The 25,315-nt window shown below is 44.7% G+C and overlaps 1 protein-coding gene across 2 annotated transcripts in view; it reads left to right on the forward strand.

The window, feature by feature from the left end:
- GTF2F2 (general transcription factor IIF subunit 2) overlaps window positions 1–25,315 on the forward strand; it is a 133,568-nt gene that overhangs the window by 53,528 nt on the left and 54,725 nt on the right. For both annotated transcript variants that reach the window (XM_045013136.1, XM_045013133.1), the window contains exon 6: window positions 6,218–6,299. In XM_045013136.1, the coding sequence (XP_044869071.1) occupies window positions 6,218–6,299 (82 nt within the window). The remainder of the gene's footprint in view (window positions 1–6,217; window positions 6,300–25,315) is intronic.

Below are 25,315 nucleotides of genomic sequence, written 5' to 3' on the forward strand. Positions count from 1 at the left end.
TGTTGGGACTTGCAGTCAGCTGCCTGTCCGGCCTGGAAAGCTTTACCAGGGCTGTGACGTGGAGGCAGCGAGGTGGGATCATTATGGTAATGTGTAAGCATTTTAAAAGAGGTTTTTTTCAAGGGCCTAAAATTTTCTGTTTTTAAACTGAAAGCCAAGAGCCAGATATATTAGTCTGTTCCGGATAAATCCAGATAGAAGCTGATCTTTCTTGAGTTGTTCATAATTCATCTTTGCTGAGGAGGATGTTAGACAACATCTGCTAGGTATAAACATTTTAAAGTCTGCAGGTCTGTATAACTTGCACCCAGGAGTTATAAAAGAGTTGGCTGAGGAGATCTCTGGCGCACTAATGTTAATTTTTAATCAATCTTAGAAGACTGGGAAAAATGATAATATTCAAAAAGGGCAAGCAGGATGACTAGGGCAACTGTATGCCGCTTAGCCTGACACCAGTCCTACGTGAAATAATGAAAAAGCAGATACTGGATTTAATCAATAAAGAATGAAGGGATGGGAATATAATTAATACCATTCAGCATGGTTTTATTGAAAATAGGTCTTGTCAAATCTGAATTCATTTTTTGAGATTACAAGTGTAGTTGGTAAACTTAATTACATTGATTTAATATGCTTTGACTTTATAAGGGGTTTGACTCAGTGCTACATGACATTCCAGATAACAAATTAACACTATGCTATATCAATAAAGTATACATTAAATGGATTAAGAACTGGTTAGCTGACAGATCCCAAAGTAGTTGTCAATGGGGAATCATCACTGAATGGGTGTGTTTCTCGGGGGGTTGCAGAAGGGTCAGTACTAGGCCTGATGCTGTTCATTTTTTAATGAATTATCTGGAAGTAAATATAAAATCACTGCTGCTAAAATGTACAGCGGATATGAAGACTGAGGGAGTGGTAAGTAATGGCAAGGACAGCTGTCGTACAGAGCAGTTTGTAATGCTTGGTAAACTGGGCCCATTCAAAGAAAATGCATTTTAATACAGCCAAATGCAAAGTGATATATCTAGAAACAAGGAATGCAGGCCAGGTCTACACAGTGAGGGGACTGTATCCTGGAAAGCAATGACTCTGAAAAGCATTTAGGGGCCAGAGAGGCCAGGGAAACTCAGTATGAGCTCCCAGTGCAATGCTGTGGGGAAAAATAGGCTAAAGTGATCCTACAATGTATAAACAGGAGCAGTGAGTAGGAGTAGGAAGGTGATTTTACCTCTGTGTGTAGCAGTGGCAAGACTGAAACTGGAATACTACATCCCTTTCTGGTCCACACTTTAAAAATGATGTTGAAAAATTAGAGAGGGTGCAGAGAAGAGCCATGAAAATGCCTTAGGGTGAGAGCGTGCAGAGCTCAGTCCGTCTAGCTCAGTGGCTCTCAGCCTTTCCAGACTACTGTACCCCTTTCAGAAGCCTGATTTGTTTTGTGTACTCCAAGTTTCACCTCACTTAAAAACTACTTGCTTAAGAACATAAGAGAGGCCGTACCGGGTCAGACCAAAGGTCCATCTAGCCCAGTATCTGTCTACCGACAGTGGCCAATGCCAGGTGCCCCAGAGGGAGTGAACCTAACAGGCAACGATCAAGTGATCTCTCTCCTGCCATCCATCTCCATCCTCTGACGAACAGAGGCTGGGGACACCATTGTTACCCATCCTGGCTAATAGCCATTTATGGACTTAGCCACCATGAATTTATCCAGTCCCCTTTTAAACATTTTAAACATTTTAAACATGCCACCAGCACTCCCAGCTATCTCCGTGACACCACTGATTTCCTGAGGAAACTACAATGCATTGGTGACCTTCCAGAAAACACCATCCTGGCCACCATGGATCTGGAGGCTCTCTACACAAACATCCCACACGCTGATGGAATACAAGCTGTCAGGAACAGTATCCCTGATGATGCCACAGCACAACTGGTTGCTGAGCTCTGTGCCTTTATCCTCACACACAACTATTTCAAATTTGATGACAATATATATCTCCAGATCAGTGGCACCGCTATGGGCACCCGCATGGCCCCACAATATGCCAATATTTTTATGGCTGACCTGGAACAACGCTTCCTCAGCTCCCGTCCACTCACGCCCCTTCTCTACCTACGCTACATTGATGACATCTTCATCATCTGGACCCATGGGAAGGAGACTCTGGAAAAATTCCACCACGATTTCAACAGCTTCCACCCCTCCATCAACCTCAGCCTGGAGCAATCTACACGGGAGTTCCACTTCCTAGACACCACGGTGCAAATAATTGATGGTCACATTAACACCACTCTATACCGAAAACCTACCGACTGCTATGCCTACCTTCATGCCTCCAGCTTCCATCCCGGGCACACCACAAGATCCATTGTCTACAGCCAAGCACTGAGGTACAACCGCATCTGCTCTAACGCCACAGACAGAGACCAACACCTACAAAATCTCCACCAAGAATTCTCAAAACTACAGTACCCGCATGAGGAAATAAGGAAACAGATCAACAGAGCCAGACGTGTACCCAGAAGCCGCCTACTGCAAGACAAACCCAAGAAAGAAACCAACAGGACTCCACTGGCCATCACATACAGTCCCCAGCTAAAACCCCTCCAGCGCATCATCAGGGATCTACAACCCATCCTGGACAATGATCCCACACTTTCACAGGCCTTGGGTGGCAGGCCAGTCCTCGCCCACAGACAACCTGCCAACCTGAAGCATATTCTCACCAGTAACTGCACACCACACCATAGTAACTCTAACTCAGGAACCAATCCATGCAACAAACCTCGATGCCAACTCTGCCCACATATCTACACCAGCGACACCATCACAGGACCTAACCAGATCAGCCACACCATCACCGGTTCATTCACCTGCACGTCCACCAATGTAATATATGCCAGCAATGCCCCTCTGCTATGTACATCGGCTAAACTGGACAGTCTCTAAGGAAAAGGATAAATGGACACAAATCAGATATTAGGAATGGCAATATTCAAAAACCTGTAGGAGAACACTTCAGCCTCCCTGGCCACACAATAGCAGATCTTAAGGTGGCCATCCTGCAGCAAAAAAACTTCAGGACCAGACTTCAAAGAGAAACTGCTGAGCTCCAGTTCATCTGCAAATTTGACACCATCAGCTCAGGATTAAACAAAGACTGTGAATGGCTTGCCAACTACAGAACCAGTTTCTCCTCCCTTGGTTTTCACTCAACTGCCAGAACAGGGCCTCATCCTCCCTGATTGAACTAACCTTGTTATCTCTAGCTTGCTTGCATATATAAACCTGCCCCTGGAAATTTCCACTACTTGCATCCGAAGAAGTGGGTATTCACCCACGAAAGCTCATGCTGCAAAACGTCTGTTAGTCTATAAGGTGCCACAGGATTCTTTGCTGCTTCTACAGAACCAGACTAACACAGCTACCCCTCTGATACTTTTAAACATTGTTATAGTCCTAGCCTTCACAACCTCCTCAGGTAAGGAGTTCCACAAATTGACTGTGCGCTGCGTGAAGAAGAACTTCCTTTTATTTGTTTTAAACCTGCTGCCTATTAATTTCATTTGGTGACCCCTAGTTCTTGTATTATGGGAATAAGTAAATAACTTTTCCTTATCCACTTTCTCAACATCACTCATGATTTTATATACAAAGTCAAACATAAAAATACAAAAGTGTCAGCCCATTATTACTGAAAAATTGCTGACTTTCTCATTTTTACCATATAATTATAAAATAAATCAATTGGAATATAAATATTGTACTTGCATCTAGTGTATAGAGCAGTATAAACAAGTCATATGAAATTTTAGTTTGTACTGACTTCGCTAGTGCTTTTTATGTAGCCTGTTGTAAAACTAAGCAAATATCTAGATGAGTTGATGTACTCCCCAGAACAGGGATCTCAAACTCAAATGATCACGAGGGTCACATGAGGACTAGTACATTGGTCCGAGGGCCGCATCACTGACCCCCCCCGCTGACTCCGCCCCCACCCCACTCCATCCCTTCTATGAAGCCCCACCCCTGCCCTGCCTCTTCCCACCCCTTCCCTGCCCCCATTCCAACACCTTCCTCAAAGTCCCCACCCCAACTCTGCCCCCCTGCCCCTATTCCAACCCTTCCCCAAATCCCCACCTCTTCTCCGCTTCTTCCCCTGAGCCCACAGCTCCCTGCTCCTCCACCCCTCGCCCCTGGAAAGTGCTGCTGTTTGGCAGCGGGAAGCGCCTGGAGGTAGGCAGAGGAGCAGGGATGCGGTGCGCTGGGTGTGAGGAGAGCTTGGTGGCTGCAGGAAGATGTCTGTGTACTCCTGGTTGAGAACCACTGGTCTAGCTTATTAAAAAGATTGAGAGGTGACTTGATTACAGTGTATAAGTACGTTCAGGGAGAGAAAATCCTGAGTGCTGAAGTATCAGGGGTAGCCGTGTTAGCCTGGATCTGTAAAAAGCAACAAAGAGTCCTGTGGCACCTTATAGACTAACAGACGTATTGGAGCATAAGCTTTTGTGGGTGAATACCCACTTTGTCAGACGCAGACGAAGTGGGTATTCACCCACGAAAGCTTATGCTCCAATACGTCTGTTAGTCTATAAGGTGCCACAGGACTCTTTGTTGTTTTTCACTGAGTACTGAAGGGCTCTTTAACCTAGTGGATAAGGGCATAACAACCACCAATTCGTGGAAGCTGAAGCGAGTCAAATTCAAATTGAACATTAGGCTGAGATTTTTAACAGTGAGGGTGAATGACCATTGAAACAAACTACCAAAGGAAGTAGAGGATTCTCCTTTTCTTGATGTCCTCAGATCAAGACTGGATGCCTTTCTGTAAGTTATGCTTTAGCTAAACACAAGTTATTGGGCTCCATGCAGGACAATTGTGTGAATTTTAATGGTCTGTGGTATAGAGTAGGTCTTACTAGGTGATCTAATTGTTCCTTCTGGCTTTTAACCCCTGTGAATCTAAGAGAGAAGAATTTATTGTTGTTTGGCTTCACATGGGCGGTGTGTATAATAGGCTCGGGAAGGCTGTGCCTCCCCAAACAGCCCTGTGTGGCCCTGTCCACGCTACGCCCCGCGGCCTCCTCCTGCTGGTAGTTGTCCCTAGCCCAGATAGGCTGCTCCTCTTCCAGGAAGCCTACGGCTAGGGAAGCTGGGACTTGGGGTGGCTGGGATTGCCTGGCGCTCTGGGGTTGGAGGGGCTTCGGCAAACCGGGGTGGGGGTGGGAGGAGGCTCTGAGCTTTGAGGCGAGGGGCAGGGCCTCAGAAGGAAGGGGTGGGTCAGGCTGGGAACTGACTGCCCCAAGCCCGAGGTTCACCCACTCGCCATACAGCTTCAGCTCTGCGTGCACAGAACTGTCAGAAAAGCCAAATGCTACTTTCTTGTTCTTTTGAAGGATTTAATTCATTACTTAGGCAAAGCAAAAATGTATAAATGCAGCCATGTTAAATGCCTAGAGTCAGATAATTGTTCTCTGCAGTGTCATTAGGGAGACCAGAGTTAGATTTTAGGTTTCAATAATAAATAATTCAGTCAGCAAGGCACTGAAAAAACAACAGATGTAGTATACTTATAAAGAGAGTGACCTATGTTGCTCAAAATCCCTCTAAGCATTTTTTTTATCATCTTCAATGCCATCTGAATGGGATGGTGGCACTGCAGTGCCCTAAAGCAAAGGCAAAGCTGAGAGTAAAATTTGTCCTTACCATATCCTATTACACCTGGCTTTTGGATGGGCTGTCCAAACAGAGGGTATATTTGGATGTATTGTGCTGTCTACATACAATAGGGAGGATTGGAGTGAAAAGGACATAGTTAGGCTGGTGGTATTTCCAGGGTGTTCTAAATGTAGTCACCTGTGCTTGCTTTCTGCGCAGTACTCCTTTTGGGGTTTTAGAGTTACTTCCTCTGGGTCCAATTTTTGAGAAATACTGTGCACCTGGAGCTCCTGTTGGCCACCAATGAATACTTTGGTGTCAGTGACTTGCCCAATATCACATAAGAAATCTGTGGCAGAGCTAGGGATGGAACAGAAGTACGGATATCAAATATATAATTCTTCAGCTCCCTAAATAGCTGAATAGTACTAGACAAAAGGATTTATATTGTGTTTTCTAAACTCTGAACATAAATAGTAAGACAGTAGTTGAAAAGGTGAATGATGTACACTTCTGTGTTTTATAATAAAGTGCTTCTTTCTATTCAAGATAAACTTTCATTGGAAGGAATAGTGGTTCAACGTGCTGAATGCAGACCTGCAGCTAGTGAAAATTATATGAAACTGAAAAGGTAGGTATATCTCTTTTTATTATCAATGAGTCTGTAATGTCTTGTTTTGATATTTTATCTCCTTTCCCAGTAAGAGCCAGATTACTTTCTAAAAGTAAAACTATTTTATTTGCATGATTTTGTTTAGGTTTTAAAACTGGATTTAGGTATAACAGAGTGTGTAGTGCAGTGGTTTTCAAATTTTTTGAGCTGTGCTTCCCCTTTAGAATTTTTGGTTGTGTCCCCCCAACCCAGACAAAAAGAAGTGAGTCAAAGGGTGCTGGCGGTGCTCCCTCCCTGGTCCCCGCCATGTGGGGCTGAAGCCTGAGCACCACCTGAACATTCTTCTGCACCCCCCAGGGGACATGTCTCACAGTTTGAAAACCTCTGCTATAGTGTGTGTATATAAATATATCTAAATTTGTGCATATACGTGGATGCTAAACTGTAATATAGAAATAAAAAGGAATACACAAAGATGGGGTTTAAAGGTTTTCATTGGCATGGATAGGATGATCATATTAAGTGGTGGTGCAGACTTCCCAAAATGAGTGCCAATAACACCTTATGCTGTACTGTTCCATTATGTGGTGAGCACATTTAAGAACGTGAGAATGTCCATAGTGGGCCAGACCAATGGTCCAACTAGCCCAGTATTCTGTCTTCTGACAGTGGCCAATGCCAGATACTGCAGAGGGAATGAACAGAACACAGCAATTTATCCAGTGATCCATCCCTTGTTGTTCAGTCCAAGCTTCTAGTAGTCAGAGATTTAGGGACACCCAGAGCATGGGATGGCATCCCTGATCATCTTGGCTAATAACCATTGATAGACCTATCCTACATGAATTTACCTAATTCGTTTTTTAACTCAGTTATACATTTGACCTTCAACATCCCCTGGCAGCAAGTTCCACAGGTTGACTGGGGGTTGTGTGATGAAGTACTCTCTTATGTTTGTTTTAAACCTGCTGCCTATTAATTTCATTAGGTGACCTTGGTTCTTGTGTTATGTGAAGAAGTAAATAACTTTATGAATCACTTTCTCCACATCATTCATGATTTTATAGACCTCTCATATTGCCCCTTAGTTGTCTCTTTTCTAAGATGAACAATCCCAGTCTTTTTCATCTTTTCTCATAGGGATATGGAATAGCTTCCATAATCCTTCATGTTATCCTTCTCTGTACTTTTTCCAATTCGAATATACCTTTTGGGGGATGGGGCAACCATAACTGCACACAGTATTCAAGGTGTAGGTGTACCGTGGATTTATATAGTGTCATTATGATATTTTATGTCTCATTATCTATCCCCTTTCCATAGTGATTCCTAACATTGTTAGTTTTTTGTTTGCCACCGCACACTGAGTAGATGGTTTTCAGAGAACTATTCACGATGACTCCAAGATCTCTTTCTTGAGTGGTAATCTCTAATTTAGACCCCATCATTTTGTATGTATTGTTGGGATTATGTTTTCTAACGTGTATTATTTTGCATTTATCAACATTGAATTTCATCTGCCTTTTAAGTTGCCACGTCACCCAGTTTTGAGAGAATCCTTTGTAACTTTTCGCAATCAGCTTTGAACTTAAATTTATTTGAACACATTATAGTAATCCCTCCTGCTGAAGTTCAGCCTTCCAGTAAGAGTTTGAAAACTCCCTGGGACTATTTTAATTAAATGGAGTGCAACTTTCTGATCATCTTAAATGGCTTCTGCGGGTGATCAAAAAACACAGGCAATGAAAACTGTGGATCATTTTAGTGCTAGCAGGTGTTTCCTTCCAAGCCAAAATTGAAAAGATTTTTCAAGTTTTAGAAATAGTAATGGTTTCATAGAGAAACCTTATACTTAAAATGGAGAATATTGCTAGGAAAAGTAATAGGTAATATTTGTGGAAGTGGTACTTAGGAGCCTATCTGATTGAAAGTCACTCAGGAGCTTTTGAAAATTTTACTTCATCTGTAGAATTCATCCTGTAATAATTCACATTGGAGTGTGTGTGTAAGAGAGAGAAAGAGAGTGTGAGAGAGAGATCTGCAGGTTAATTATGCATTTTAAAAAAAGTGATTTGTTTTATTAGTTCTAAATTTATCTTTCACTTTAATTAAATATCCTCTTAGTCTTGTATTATGAGTGAGGGTAAATGGGTGAGTTTGATTTACTTTCCATATATCATTAATTAATTTTGTGATCTCTTTTAGGTCCTTTTATTTATCTTCTCTGTAAACTAAACAGTCTCAATCTTTTCATTATTATGTGTGGGTGTCCATGTATATAATTTTTATACACTGATTTCCTGTAATTTCTGCAGGCTCACTATTGCAGCTACTTCAATTGTGCTTCACAGTGTGCGTGCTGTCATGGTTTCTGCCATTGATATAGAATGGAATTTGAGCGTCACTGAATCTTTATTGAAGGGAATTTATTTTAATCTGGCAAATTTAAATATAGTCTTTATCTGTTTCAGAATTGTTTTAATCCTATTTCCTGAGCTCAACAGTTTCTCATTTTTTGTAAACTATCTCCTATTGGTTGATCATACCAGGTTCATGTGGGAAGGTCTCAGCAGGAGGCCAAAATGAAACTGACAGCTTTAATGAAATACTGTCCTAACTTTGAATTTGTTGGCATTTTACATTCTGATGTCTTGCCTGCAAACACTTACCTGCCCCGGACTATCATTTGTGTCTCTTGTCACAGTGAATGCCTGCAGGAGCAGTAACCACAGAAAGAATCAAAAAATGAAAGCAGTTTTTCTCCTGAGACATGCACCTTGGCAAGCTGAAAACTGATTGTAGCACTGTTTTTTCTTGTGGAAAGGTTGTGTCAGGCTTTCCCTGCTTAGATTTGAACTTCTCACATTGTTAGAAATTTCTTATCTTTGAGCATTGAGTGGAGCCAAAAATTCTCTCCTGGTAGAACTCAGTTTGATATTTAGCAGACCTGGTGATCACAACCTCGGAAGAAACTGTTAATCTTTTGTACACTTTTCCTAGTGGGAACAGTAGCAACATCTAAACATTTTCTCTAACTTCCTTTGCTCTCTCCAAGTCCCCACATGCCACAGAACATATTTAATACTGTTACTTGTTTTGATTTAAGTCTAAAGATTATGAGCATACAGGTTATGAGATTAAGTTTCATAAAACTTCTTTTCTTCACATTTTTTTATTTACTGCTTTGCTTTAGAGGAGATAAGCTTCCCAGAGGTGGAATTTAATATTGATAAAAAGACAAGAAGGGACAAGCAACAAGAATCAGCTAAGCTTTAACTTCTGTAGTAACAAGGTCAATGCAGGAGAGAAGTACAAAACTGTAAAGTAATCAAACACAGAACATCTTGAGGTATCACTAGTGAAAATGGTTTATTTGTGTATCTTACACAGACTATCAATATCAGAAGATTTTATCACTGGGGGGAAAGTGATTGTTTTAGGAAAATTCTCTAAAGAGAATGTGATTAAAATCATAAGGAAAAGCTACTGGAACAAACAGTGTAAATTAAAAGAAAAAATGGACATTAAGTCATTCCAAAATAGCTCACCTACTGCTATATTTAAAAAAGAAGCTAAATTTCTACACAAATATATTGAATGTCTGCCAGTCTGGGCCAACCAAGAGCATGCTCAGTACCAGTGAAATTTAATTAATGCTCACTCGTCAAGTTGCTGACCTCTAAAAATTCTGTGCGCTGACTGACTGACATTTCAATTTATAGCTGAAAATTAACGCTATATTTTGATGTCAGGTTCTTTGCAAATGTCAGCGCAACAGCAGAAGACATGGATAATTTGCTTGGTCTGCTACTTTGTTAAAATTTTCCTCTAGCTCTGCTCAAGCAGTTGGCCTTTCTACTTCCCTACACAATAAATGCATATGATTTCTTATTCATGCAGTCTGCCCCAAAATGCAATGTGTGTTACAACTGCTGATCAGTTGTTTGAGGTAGGCCATTTTTGTGTTCAAATCAGGTTTGATCTGCTTGTCATTCAGTGTACTCGGGACTTTTAAGCACATAAATGGACATCTTGTTCTTGAAGTGAAATCAGTATATGTACATATAACAATGTATTGGTTTGGGTAGTTTGTTTTTGAGAACATAATTCATTTTTATGCCAAAAATGAGGACAATATCTTCTAGTGTGTAATAAAATTTTAGCTCCTTGTTTTACTTAAGCATCTTACCTTACAGGACTTGCACAAAATTGTCTGAAGTTTGGGTTTGGTAGGAAGAAAAACTGTCCTTGGGAGATGTATTCTGTCTTTCTACAAAGCGCCTGGGTAAACAACAACAACAACAACACTACTACTTCTAGTAGTGAATACTTTAAAGATTTGCAATACAGTTAATAAGCAGACAGTACTTATACTTCCTGTCCCTAAGTCATGGTGATAGGAGTTTTTCCTTACTATCCGAGGTAAAAACTCAAAATACTGAAAGAGAGGGGAGCAAGAAATTTGGAGTATTTATTTAAAATGTTGTTAAAAGATTATGAATTTAATAATAAAGTTGAGTGGATAAATACTGGAGTTGGGGGGTAGGATACCTGGATTCTGTGCTTGGTTTGTCACTGACCTACTCTGTGAAACAGAATAAGCCACTTCACCTTTCTTTGCCTCTTCCACCACTCACCCTTTGTCTGTCTTGTCTGTTTAAATTGTAAACTCTTTGGGTCCGGGTCTGTCTCTTACTGTGTGCTTGTACTATAATACAAATAACAAATCAGTCTTTTTTTAAATGAAATTCAAAAAATAATATGGAGATGCAAAAACTGGGAAACGTTTATGGAAGAGGAAGAGGGATCTCCTGGAGGGACTTGATTAGGAAGAAGAATCTTCACGACTAGCTGATGGAGGTGTGTACCTGTACATCAAGATCTAGAAAATCTGCAAGTTTCTTTTCTCAAATATAATCACTCCAGAATATTTTTAGCTTTCAAAATTCTCCCCCCCACACACGCACCCCACCAGTTCCCTAGTCAAGAATTCAGTTAAATACTTCTCTTTTCTTTCCTCCAAAAATAACCCTGTTTATTAATCCATTTGCTATAGGTAGCCAGATGTGTACTGGCAGCTTTGTTAGAAGGAACCCGAAAATTTTTTTGCTCTTTCATTTCAGTATGGTTTAGTCTTCCAGGGAGTGTACTAGTTATGAAAATTGACACAAGTGCAAAAAGCACAGGGTGTAAATATTTGACAATATAATGCCATTCTCTTCGCCCTGCAAAAAGTGTAGGCTTTTTACTAATTAGACTGGGTAACTTATCTATTGTTCATTACCACAAACAGACCCTGTTATGGTCAGAGTGAATGCGCCTTTTCCCTCCTTCTCTCACCATGAGCACCCTTTCCAAAGGATAAGCCTGTACCTGCACATCTTAGATTGGAGTCCTGTGACTAACCCCACTTTTAGTGTGGAATGACCAGGTAAGAATGCATAACCAGCTGGATTTTGGCGCCTGCTTAGACTTCTCTCCAGGAGCCTGTGGTTAGTGTGAAAATGCAGTTACATTGAACAGTTTGTTCAAAGCAGAGTATGGTTTATTTATCGATAGGGACATCACAAGCAGTGAGAGAACGGTTAATAGGAACCAAAGTCTATGAACACATTCTTCTTCAAGTTCTTGACCGTATACATTCCACTCATGGTGTGCTTGCACCCTGTGCACTCAAATTTGGATTCTTACGGTCGACATTAGTGATTGGGGTTCTGGGCTTTGCGATGGCATCTGCTTAGTACACTAATATCCTGCTCTGCGCAGGCTGGGGCTGATTTGACTGATGAGGCCTTATGTCCTTTGAAGGACTCTTGTGCATTTCTAAGATCTTTGGAGTTTATTTTCCTGCTATAAGGAGGAAACCAGCTAGTCCCTAGTCATATCTAAGGCAGCCTATCATCCTCAGTATAGACCTTCTGAGCCTCCAAGGAAGCTTCAAAAGTACTAAAGGAGGAAATTGTCAGCATCCTCTAGGCCGTCAGTGCACCCAGCTGCATCTTCAAGGTGGAAAATTGTCTCATATGGAGCTCCCAACCGACGTCTAGTGGATTGTTTGATATCTCCCCTCCCTTTAGCAACTGCTTTTTTTCAGTTTCATGGGATTTGGAGTTCTGTAACAGACTGTTGGGGAATGGAGATTCTTTGAGTGCTTGCTCATGTCGATTCTGTTATAGGTGTGTGTGTGTGCCCATGTGCACGGTCATTGGAGATTTTTTGCCTTCGCAGTATCGGTAGGGTTAGCTGTGGTGCCCCCTTGAGTGCCACACTCATGCACTGGTATATTAGGCGCCGCCAACCCTACGCTCTCTTGGTTCCTTCTTACCGCTCGTGACGGTAGATTGGAGCGCCTTGTCTTGCATTGTAAGAGTGTTAGCGGTTCTTTACAGCGCATTGTCTTCCTATATGGTGTGTAGGTACTTAGTTAGCTAGTAAGTGTTAGGTTAGTTTGGTAGTTAGAATCCTGTCTGGGACTTTTCCCCGGAGCAGGGCATGCCCCGTTCCCCCGGTATCAAACCATGCTTGTCATGCAACAGGCCAATGCCTATTAGTGACCCCCACAACAGCTGTCTGAAGTGCTTGGGGGAGTCCCATAAAAAGGACAGAATTTGAAAAAACTTTTGCCCTAAAACGCAGAAGGAGCGGGATATCCACTAGAGGGCCCTCCTCATGGAGGCTGCACTTCAGTATGTGACGGAGCCCTTCCACTCAGACCCCACGCCTAGCACCTTGGCATCAGTGTGGAGTGCACCGCCGACACTGGGCTCTGCCCTGCACCAGAGGGGAATGGGGCTTGGGGCAAAGGACCTATGTCATGCCAGATGCCCGCCCCAGGGCTTCACAGGGATACCACTGAGGTCAGACCCCCTAACCCAGCCAGGGATCCGACTTCTTGGAGCGGCAAGGGACCCTGGCTTCTCCTAAGGCCCTTGTTGCCCAAAGCAGGACGCTGGCACCACACTGTGTCTCCAGTCAGAAGGCCCTGGTCCCCGATGCCGTGCTCTTCCCCTACGAGGCACTGGACACCAGCATCGAGGCACCTGTCCCTATAACCCTGGTACCGGCGAGCTTCCTACTAATGATTGCCACAGTGCAGGTCATCTTAACCTCAGACCTTTGGGTGCTCAACGTAATATCTTCAGGTTATATCCTGGCCAAATGGAAGTGATTCTCTTGTTGGACCTCAGATAGAGGCATCTGGCCCAAGCGGGCCTTGCTGCAGTTAATTCTGGACTACCTACTGCATCTCAAGCTCCAAGGCCTATCCCTTTCATCTATCAAGGTCCACGTGGCCGCTATCTTGGCCTTCCATCTGCCGCTCGAGTGAAGGTCGGTTTTCATGCATGACATGATTGCCAGGTTTCTCAAGGGCCTTGAGTGCCTCTACCCGCACATCAGGGACCCTGTTCCTCCATGGGACCTGAATCATGTGCTGTTTTGGCTCATGGGACCCCCCCTTTGAGCCTCTGGCTTCCTGCTCTCCTTCTCCTTTCCTGGAAGGTCACATTCTTGGTTGCAATAACATCTGTCTGCTGGGTCTCTGAGATTAGGGTGCTTACCTCGGAACCGCCCTATACGGTCTTTTACAAAGACAAGGTACAGCTGTGGCCACACCCGGCTTTCCTGTCCAAGGTGGTCTCTGTGTCATACAGGCTAGGACATTGACTATGCGGCTTTGGAAAAAAGATAGGTAAGTCTTGTAGGTTGCATTCCCTAGACATCAGGAGGGCACTAGCCTTCTACATTGAAAGGACCAAGCCATTCTGCAAGTCAACGCAGTTGTTCGTCATGGTGGCCGATAGGATGAAAGGTTGTCCAGTGTCCGCTCAAATAATTTCTTCTTGGATCACTGCCTGCATTTGCTGCTGCTACGATCAGGCAAAGGTGCTCCTCCGACCATTGTAACAGCCCACTCAACCAGGGCACAAGCCTCTTTGGCAGTTTTCCTAGCCCAAGTGCCTATCCAGGACATCTGTAGGGGGACCACCTGGTTGTCCATCCTCATGTTCACATCCCATTACGTGCTTACCCTGCAGGCCTGAGATGATGCTGGCTTCAATAGAGCAGTGGTGCAAGCCACTACACTGTGAACTCAAAGCCCACCTCCAAGGAGTCACCTAGAATAGAATCAACATGAGCAAGCACTGAAAAAGAAAAAACGGTTACCTACCTTTTCGTAACTGTTCTTGGAGATGTATTGCTCATGTCCATTCCATTACTCCTCTGTCGGAGTTGCTGGCAAGAAGGAACTGAGAGGTCATAGGGTCAGTGGCGCCTAATATACCAGCTCATATACCTAATATACCACAGCACTCAAGGGGGCGCCACAGCCAACCCTACAGATACTGTTAAGGCAAAAATCTCCGATGACTGTGCACATGGTCACGCACACCTAGAATGGAATGGACACGAGCAACACATCTCGAAGAACAACAGTTACAAAAAGGTATGTAACCATTTTTTATAGAACTGAGACACTCCATTCAGTTTCATACCATCCCCATTCCCTGTCCCATTTCAGGACCCCTCTTTGAGAAATATGCACATAAAAAAGAGATGAAGGGTAGCTTCGCTGAGCTCAGTACACACCTTTTACTCAGCATTACTCCTTTGCAAGAGCATTGTGTTCTTAGGCTTCTTTTGGCATTTGTCTTGGTCCTTACTTAGACTCCTAGCACCAACCTCCATCACCAACCTAGCAGTGTCCATCACTGCTTGTGAGTCACCATCAGCAGAATGTACATGGGCAAGCACTTGAAGAAGAAACTATTATTTACCTTACAGTAACTGTGGTTCTGCACAATGTGTTATCAAGATACATTCCATGACCCATTCTCCTTCCCTGCTGCTGTGTAGAGTAGGAACTGAGGGGTGGTTGTGGTTGCCCCATCTTTTATACATTCATTCAAGAGCATGGAGGACTCAGTGGACACTGCTGGCCAAAATAATCTGAACTTGAGTGCACAGGCCACAAGAACACCACCAGTGAGATGTGCATGGACAACATGTATCTTGAAAAATCCCAGTTACTGTAAGTAACTATTTATTGTCTTACTTTAAACTTAGCCTTCCTTGCCAGTTGGAGTAGTTCCCACTTGATCCAGACAAAGACTAACGTCATATTATTTCCAGCAAAAGGCCTCAGAATCTCCTAAGAAAAGAACCAGAGAGGGAGAGGTTTGTCTTACTCTACTGGTATTGACTCTCATAACATTTGGCCTGAGATGGCAAGTTTGACACCATGGTTTAGAGACCTGAATTGATCTACAAGAGACTACATCCTTTCCTTCCTCCTTCTGGCAACTGTCTCTCTTTTTGGTTGCTTGGACTTGAATAACTATGGACTGCTGGAGCCTCAAAATCACCCACAAAAGCTGTGGGGTCCAATTTCAGTCCTTGCCAACTCCTCATCCTCCAGAGCTGTCCCTCTTCAGGGCCCTGGTGTCAAGAGATAATGCTGACATAAGAGGCAGACTCTCTTCTACAGCTTGTTGAAGTGGAGACGGGACCCCACAGAATTGTCAACAGGAAGGTTTTATTCTCATTACTTCCTTTTCCAAAAAAAGAAAGAAGGATGGTATCCTGATCTAGACCTCAGGCAACTCAACACATTCATCTGTTGCTTCAGGTTCCGCATGGTCACTCTAACTTGCATAATTTCCTCCCTAGATCAGTTTGCAACTCATGACTTAAAGAATACTTATTTCCACATGTCCATCCATCCAGCCCACAGAAAATACTCCTGTTTCATAGTAGCAGACATGCATTACCAGTTCAAGGTACTACCATTCCATCTTTCCACAGCACCATTACCAAATGCCTGTCAACCATGGCAGCTCTTTTGTGAAGACAAGTGATTCTACATTTATCTTCATCTCAGTGATTGGTTGATTCAAGGTAAATCCCCACAACAGATCACCAACACAGTGCAAATAGTTCTCCACTGCTTCTCCTTGATAGGTCTCAGAATCAATTAGGACAACTCAAACCCTTGGTGTTCAGACCCCCAGTTCTCCCTTTGGGATGTCTGGGATTGTCCTAGAAAATAGAAATAGCAAAAACTTACCTGTAGCTTATTTTTACCTGCTGAAGTCCAGTCAGCCATTGCATATGAGTGGACTAAGTAGTTTTAATCTTTGCCTTGAGAGAGTGCATTTTTCCAGTTACAAAGTCCAGATTTGATACAAACCATATCAGCTCCCATTGCACCAGCATTGCCAGGGTGTGCATACATCCAACAAGGAAAACAAAAGGCCTTATCAGCTTTAACAGAGATGGTACTCTCAACCCTGTTGCCTGTCAATCTGGTAGTCTCCCTTCACTCAGCAGTAGCATCACAGCCCCTGAACACTCCATCTAAGGTTTCTTCTGGACTCTAGAGTAGCGTTCTAGCTCTTATCAGCCCATTCACACACACTCATGCGCTCCAAAAAGAGCTTTCTTCTGTTTGAAAGGAACTCTCTCTTCTCTCTCCTCTTGGTAGGCAGAGTCTGGTGATGATTGTCCCAGAAACTCTAGTGTGGAACCCTCTGTCCCCACTTTGCTACTTTGAATGCTTTGTCAGCCTCCTGGCAGAGGCCGTCTCTGCAGACACTTTCTTACCAGGGTTACATATCTTTTATTATAGCAGCAACATAATGCAGTTGCTACACTTCACTTAGCTGTAACAGGTCCATAACACACATCCACCCCCAACTGCCCAATAGCTACTGGAATTGAGACTACTTTTCTGTGGCTTTAGGACTGCAATCACTCATCTGAGGAAACTCAGATTAAAAAACTGGGGCTGGGGAGGACTCAAACACATTTAATTTCTGTGGGGGGAGGGGGCACAATTTCCAGGATAAACAGTGCCTGCTTATGCCCCCCTGTAAACCGGTCGGACTCACCCCTGCAGTACCTCCTGCTGGTTGCTCTCCGAATTCAGCTCAGTCCAGCCCTGGAGCACCCTCTGCAGGCTGGTGATCCACCTGTTCGTAGGCCCCCGTGTCCCTCCCTGGACCCGGTGCCCTTCTACATGGGGTGCTGCCCCCTAGCAGTAACCCCCCGTCTCTCTGGGTCTCCCCTCCTTAGGGAACCCTCACCCTCTATCCCTACCTTGCCTCAGTTTTTGGCTACTGCCAGTCATTGTCTAGCCCCACACTCTGGGGCAGACTGCAGTATCAGCCTACTCATCACAGGCAAAGTTGGGTTTGGACCTGCTGCCTTGGCCTACCCCTAGGTTGCCCTCTGCAACCCACAGTACCTGTTGGCCCCACTGCTAGGCCGCAGCCTGGGGCTTTCTAGGCTGGAGCTCCCCGGCTCCTCAGCCTTCCCCAGCCCTGCTGCAGTCAGGTATCTAGTCTCAAGCTCCTAAGCAGCCAGGTCCATCTCCGTCTAACAACAGAGAGAGACTATCTGGCTTCTGGCTTCCCTGCCTTCTTATAAGGCCCTGCTTCTCAGTTTGGGGCGTGGCCCCCAGCTAGGGTGACCAGATCACAGGGATGAAATATCGGGACACGGGGGGGAGCAAAAAAAAATGGTGGCAGAGGAAAAAAAAAAAAGGCAGTTTCGCAGGGGCCGGGGGCATTAGCAGGCCCCAGCTGCGCCGCCGGATCCACACAGCGCCCCGGCCGCGCGCGCTGCATTCCCCGCGGAGCCTCCCACCCTCTGGCTCGCGCCGGGCACATGAGACTCGTCCCGCCGCCGGCAGGGAGCCCTGCACCTCTCCCACTCAGCTGCGCTCCAGCAACTCCTTCCTGGCAGAGCGAGCCACTGGAGCACAGCCGAGCGGGTGAGGCGCGGGGTTCCCCGGCAGCGGCGGGGAAGTTTATCGGTTCGGGGGACCCCGGCCGGCTCCTCATGCTAGCCGCCCCGCCTGGGACAGATCTCGCCCCCGCAGCCCCTCTCCACCACATGTCTCCGGCGGGCGGCCCACGCCCCCGGGCCATGCCGCCCACCTGGGCCCTGCCCGCTCCATGCTGCCCCTGGACCCACCGCGCTGCCCCGTGGGCTGCAGGGCTGGAGCAGCCTCTGCGCAGCACTGCAGCACTCCCGGCCCCAGCCGGCCATGGCCTGTGTACCTAGGATGCACAGGGGCATCTCCTCCCCAGGTTCGGCTTGGGATCCAATGGGGCAGTGAGGAGGCGGGGCTGGAGGCAGAGATTTGTTGAGGGATCCAATGGGGGAAGGAAGGGGCGGAGTCGGGCCGGGGGGGGGGGGCAAGAGCCCCTCTGGGCTCCGCCTGTGCACGGGAGCGGAGGGCAAAATTATTTGTTTGTCCAGTGTCCCGACCGAACATTGGTCGGGACGCGGGACAAACAAGCAAATATCGGGACAGTCCCGATAAAATCGGGACGTCTGGTCACCCTACCCCCAGCTGCAGCCACTTCCTCAATCAGCCCAGCTTTTTGGAGCAGCAGCTCTCAAGCCCTGCTAGGCCACTTTTAAACCCTTTAAAAACCCCGGAGCAGGGAATCCACCCTGCTACACCCCCTTAGCTGTGGGACTGCCTAGGACTAAAGGAAACAAAACAGAAATGGAGAGGGGAAGCAGAGATGTTTCCTTCAGCAACATGGCTCAAGGGAACCCTGACTTTAACCAATCTGAACTATCTTAACCTTTGCTTCTCTATGTTAAACTAAGGACTTTCAGATTCTGTATGTCAGGTGATTTAATACATTGTTACCTTGTTTTTTAAAAGACTGCTTGGTGTCACTGCAAATGCTTACTGAGACTATTATGCCCTGAAGGGGTACAGTACAAGCCTCCTGCAGGAGTCTGTCTTGGCTAGATTTGCAGGGAGCCACAGAAAGAGACAGGGATCACTGGTGCCTGAAGGCCCAATTTTGGAGCTCTGGAGGCAGCAGGCCTATCCTTACGGAACTGTGTGGACCCTTGGGGTTTGACACATTAAAGGATTATTCCCAAGGGACTGGTTACATATTGGGGCATAAACCAGATCTGTGACGGGGGGCACAAGGGCTCCAATGTGAAATTACAACCCCAGCGAACACTGAGGCCAAAAGAATCCAAACTCTCTCACATTTGGTGCATTTGCACCTATAGTGGGATCCATGTAGGTAAAACATTTTTAAGAACTGCAGTTACTGTAAATAACTACAGTCGAACCCATTTATCTCGACCTCGGTTAACTTGCCAACCCTATTAAGTCGACGTTTTAGTAGTGGAACCGCCAAACTCCCTCTTTCTCTTATCGGTTTCTCATCGGTTATGTCGATTCTTTAATCTCGCCGAACCCTAATATCTCGAGCACAGAAGAGCTTTTGCCACTAACCGAGGTCGAGATAAATGGGTTCGACTGTAACTCCGGCGGCGGCCCTGCCCGGCTCCTGCCGCATCCCTCCCCGGCCATGCGACTCCTGCCCTAGCCCCGGCTCCCCAGCCCTGCGGTTCCCCGCGTACCTGCCCGCCCGGCCCCACTTCCCCGGTCCCCGCTTCGCCGTCCGCCTGGCCCCGCTTCGCCGGTCCCCGCTTCGCCGCCCGCCCGCCCGCCCGGCCCCGCATACCCGGTCCCCGCTTCGCCGCCCGGCCCCGCATACCCGGTCCCCGCTTCGCCGCCCGGCCCCGCTTCGCCGTCCGCCCGGCCCCACATACCCGGTCCCCGCCCGGCCCCGCTTCGCCGGTCCCCGCTTCGCCGCCCCCCGCTTCGCCGCCGCCCGCCCGGCCCCGCATACCCGGTCCCCGCCCGCCCGCTCGGCCCCGCTTCGCCGGTCCCCGCTTCGCCGCCCACCCGGCCCCGCTTACCCGGTCCCCGCTTCGCCTGCCGCCCGCCCGCCCGGCCCGCTTACCCGGTCTCCACCCGCCGGCCCCGCATACCCGGTCCCCGCTTCGCCTGCCACCCGCCCGCCCGGCCCCGCTTACCGGTCCCCGCTTCGCCTGCCGCCCGCCCGGCCCCGCTTACCCGGTCCCCGCTTCGCCTGCCGCCGCCCGCCCAGCCCCGCTTACCCGGTCCCCACTTCGCCTGCCGCCCGGCCCCGCTTACCCGGTCCCGCTTCGCCTGCCGCCCGGCCCGCTTACCCGGTCCCGCTTCGCCTGCCGCCCGGCTCCGCTTACCCGGTCCCGCTTCGCCTGCCGCCCGGCCCGCTTACCGGGTCCCGCTTCTTTGGCTGCCCGGCTCCGGGTCCCCGTCCACGGCCGCCCGGCCCCGCTTCCCCGTCCCGCTTCGCCGGATCCAGCCACGTGCAGGCACCGCGGTAAGGGGGCAGGGAGGGGGTGTTGGAGAGAGGGCAGGGGAGTTCAGGGGTGGGGGGGTGGATAGGGGTTTATCTCGATCATCGGTTATCTCGACTATTTTTGGCAAACCCCTAGGCCGGCGACATAACAGGGTTCAACTGTATTTTTTCTAGTACTGATGGGTGATGTAGATTTATGTCTAGGAGAATTCTTATCACTAGTGTACTTCAGATAGCAGTATCACAGGCACATAGAAGAAGTTGAACTGGAAAATATACCTTTTGCTCTCGGCAGGTCTACACTAAAAACTGTTGCCAGTATCGTCAGGGAGGTGATTTTTTGTGTGCGACATTTCTATATTGTCGAAAGCCTATTGTAGATGCAGTTACACTGGTATAAAAGTACTTTCCTCATATAACTTATTTTGCTCACTGAACCAGTGTAAATTATACTGGCAAAAGCATTCTTTCACTGGTATAAGCTGCAGCTACACTAGGAGGGTTTGCCAGCATAGCTATATCGGAAAACCTTTTCTAGCGTAGACAAGATGTCAGTATAGTTGTAAAAACAGCAGCGAGCCACTGCGGTCAGAGGGTTCCCAGCTCTGCCTCCCTCCCTGCTGCCTTGGATCGCTCTGTTACAAACATTTGGCACAGAGCAGATGCTCCTTCGCTCTCAGAAGTAGTAGGAGACTGGGTTCAGAGCATCGTCAAGTTGTCTGAGTGTCCCCATCTGGCTTGATCTAGTTCATGTTATCTGCCCCTCTCAGCATAAGAACTATTGCTTCCTGCTTCTCTTTTCAACAAAAGAAATGTCATCTTGTTTCAACCTTAACTATAGTGTATGTGCAATACATGTTATGGAGTGGAGTAAAAGTTTCACTGGTATGAGGGAAAGTTGTGAGAGAGTTTTTACACAGGGTTATCCCAAATGCCTGTTTAAAAAAAGAACAAAAAAACCCCACCTTTGTATTACACCTAGTCATAATGTATTTTGTTTATCCACAGATTAGAGGGGAAATTCATACAAATGCTTTAGAAAAGAGGTGTCAAACACCTGACCTGTTTGATGTATTAATTCAACCCCTTTGATACAGTAAGATCCCACAGAATTTATACTTTCACTTGAAAAAAAGTATCTAGCCTGTATGGTTGCAAATAGAATTATTCGAACATTAACAGATGTAGTATTTTCCTGATCCTGGAGGCAGACTGGAATAATTCTGAGAAGCATAAACTGACTCATTCATCTCAATGACATCTGAAACTTACTGCCAAATGATGTGTCCACATTCTGGCTTTTCCTTGTGGCATGAGTTCATTTTAGCAGAAACATCCAGCTGATGTTATCAGTTTCTGATAGTAGTAGCAGATTTAGTACCTGTAGCAGACTGCACTGCTGCCCTACTGCACTGTGTTTCACTGTCATGGCCTGATCTCTCGTTGAGCTCTTGAGAGGAAAAGGAAGGGTAACAGTGATCCAGGAAGAGAAACCATCCACCAGTCGGCATTCCTGCCCTTTGCTTCTGGGCCATATTGAATTCTCATCTTTTGACCAAAACTCCCATTGATTTAAATGAGAATCCACTTGTGAATAGATGGTAGTGTATTGCCTTGATCTGGTAATCCCAGTCCAAAGGCTCTAAATAAAAATGTAGTTCAGCCCTTTCTATAGAATTAAACACAACTGTTTCACAGTGTGTTAGGAATTTGACTGAATGCAGCAAATCCAAAACTGAGGAATGGAGGAAAAAATGTAATGTTCTGCCAGGGCTAGAAACAAGTTGGCACATTTATTGTTGACATTGAACAAATTATTTGTAATTCCCATTTCCTATTAGAAAGTGGGAAGGGAGAGATTTCTTGCTATCCAGTGGTATAAAGCATGTTTCTGTCCCCAATAGTTAAGAAGTTAAACCTAACTCAAATATAGAACTCAATCTTGTCCAATCTGCACCTTACATCAGTATACTGCTCTCTTGGGGAAGGATGCATGAAAGGGGAGGCAAAAATATTTATTTTTTTGTTTTTGTGGGGTGGGTTGTTTTTTTGTTTTTTGCTTTTTAAAAAGCATCTTTTTGAACGCTCCTGAAAGGTTTGGAATGTTAGAAGGAATCCTAGCAGGATATTTTAGTAGCTTTGAGTGAAGGTAACACCATCAAAAATTCAAGATAAATGCATGGGAATATCACCCTATGTATGTTGATGCATACATGTACATATGCATGAGATTGAGTAGTAAGGAAAATATATATATAATATATATATTAGGCCTACATTTGTATAGCACCGTTCAATCAGAAAGAACCTCATGATTTTCTAACTATACATATGGGAATCATTTCATCCTGTGCTGTAATCCCAACGCTGATACAAATTGTTGTTGTAGCCTTTGGGAAGCCACTTAATCTCTGTTTCTCAATTGGAAAAAGGGATTTAATTAATTTCATGCACCTTGTGGGTGGTGGTGAAGGTTGCTAAAGCACTTCTAAGATGTAAAGCAATGTGCAAGTGTCAAATTTAACTTTTTAATTTATGTTTTATAAGTGTTTACAGTTATAAAAATCTGAATAATAAAAAACTGACCTTTTCAATTACAGAGATTGATAGATCAACACCACTGTGTTCAAATCAAACTACTTTCAGCCTTTCAAAAAGAGCTACCATGGATAGAGTAAATTAGTAGGGATTTGTACATACTACTTTTCAATATGCAAATTGAGAACATGAGACCTTTAGGTTGGTAAAGCATGCAACCTCATAACAGTGGAGAAGGTGAATTTCTTTACAATAAAATAAGACAAACTGTCCTTTAAATAGCAATGATAAACCAGTTGGGAAAACCATCACACCTTTAATTTGGCAGCATTTAATGATCCTCCTACTTGTACCTAACATCTTCAGAAAAACACATTTCAGAAGACTTAAGTATCAGTGAGTCTGTGTTTATTATCAGCATGATGCATTTGCAGCATCTGTCTGTTCAAATGCAATCTTTGATAAAGTATTGCTAATTAAATCCTTGGAGGATTTATCTTCAAATCCTGTGAAATTGAATCATACAAATATAGTCCATTAAATTGTTCCAGATTAGCATATCTGCATCAGGAGTGAAATGTAGTCTTAAAATCTTTGAGTTCTTCCCATATTCTCATAGACATAAAAAGAAACAAAGCATCCTTTTCTATTATGCTGAAAAACAATTTTCAGAGTGGTATGAGGAGAAAATGCACAGCTCAGCTATCAGAGTAGCAGCCGTGTTAGTCTGTATCCACAAAAAGAACAGGAGTACTTGTGGCACCTTAGAGACTAACAAATTTATTTCAGCGTGAGCTTTCGTGAGCTACAGCTCACTTCTTCAGATGCATAGAATGGAACACACAGGAGATATTTATACATGCAGAGAACATGAAAAGGTGGAAGTATGCATACCAACAGGAAGAGTCTAATCAATTGACTCTTCCTGTTGGTATGCATACTTCCACCTTTTCATGTTCTCTGCATGTATAAATATCTCCTGTCTGTGTGTTCCATTCTATGCATCCGAAGAAGTGAGAGGTAGCTCACGAAAGCTCATGCTGAAATAAATTTGTTAGTCTCTAAGGTGCCACAAGTACTCCTGTTCTTTCAGCTCAGCTATGTTACTATGTGTTGGAATGAGATGCAGTTTAGTGGGGTATTTTAAATTTATGCCTAAACTGCATTCTTCTATGCAGTAGTTTGTTAAAACTGTGTGTTTATTATTCTTTCCTTTTTCTAGTCATATTAATTTATACAAAGGTAAAATGATGAAAAGGAGGTAGGGTGCAGATCTGAAGATTTATGAGCACAAGTATTTTTTCAGTACAAGTGATATTGCTCCATGATTTAACAAGCTGCTTCCCACGGAAGGTGCTAGTTTGGAGAGCTGTATCAAGGGCAGCACTAACAAAATGACATTCCACATTTAACCATTTACTTAATTGAGAATACCCTTTCATTACAAACGTAAAACTATATTTCATTTTCCCATTACCGTTTGCCTTTCTTTATACTCCTGCCCATGCCATACTCCCCTCGTTACCAATAAATCTCCAAGTCTTGGGCACTTACAATTGCAGGGTCTTCCATATGAAAGAACCTCTGCTTGCTTATATATATATTAATATGACATCCAAAAGATATGACATCCAAAAGATAGGTTTTATATATATATAAAACCTATCTTTTGGATGTCATATTAATATATATATAAGCAAGCAGAGGTTCTTTCATATGGAAGACCCTGCAATTATATATATATGTATATGTATATGTGTATATATATATGTACTGTAACTATTAGGAAGGCTTTTTAATACATATGATAGTTAAAATAGCTTTTGTTCTCCATTTTATCAAGTTGCTTTTCTAGAAGTGACTATGTAAATCAGACGGTGCAATGTTAGCATCGGTGTGAGTATGCTAATATCTTTGTTTCTGAGCATGTCCAGTATGAACTATATTTTTCCAGAAGCCAGAGCATATTGAGAGTGAATTGAGTATTTGTCTATTTAGTAAAGTGATGTGTCTTCTCTCTTGATGAACCTGAGTAATTATTAAACATGGCACTTCTGGAATGCTTTCTCTTTTTCATTTGACTTTATGTACTGCAGCTAAACCTACACAGCACCCATAAAATCAGTCACTCTGTAGTCTGCGCCCACAATGAGGGTGGTGTGTTTGGTGAGCAGTTACCATAATTGGAACAAGGAGTCTCTCTTTTGTCAAAATATAGACTAGAGTCTTAGCACTATTTGGTTTTATTATTTTGCTCTTTTAATTTAGGAAATGCAGCCATTTTCCATTACATACAGTACTTCACATTTATAGATGTGCACA

Source organism: Mauremys mutica, chromosome 1, assembly GCF_020497125.1.
Source record: "Mauremys mutica isolate MM-2020 ecotype Southern chromosome 1, ASM2049712v1, whole genome shotgun sequence".
Lineage (NCBI taxonomy): Eukaryota > Metazoa > Chordata > Testudines > Geoemydidae > Mauremys > Mauremys mutica.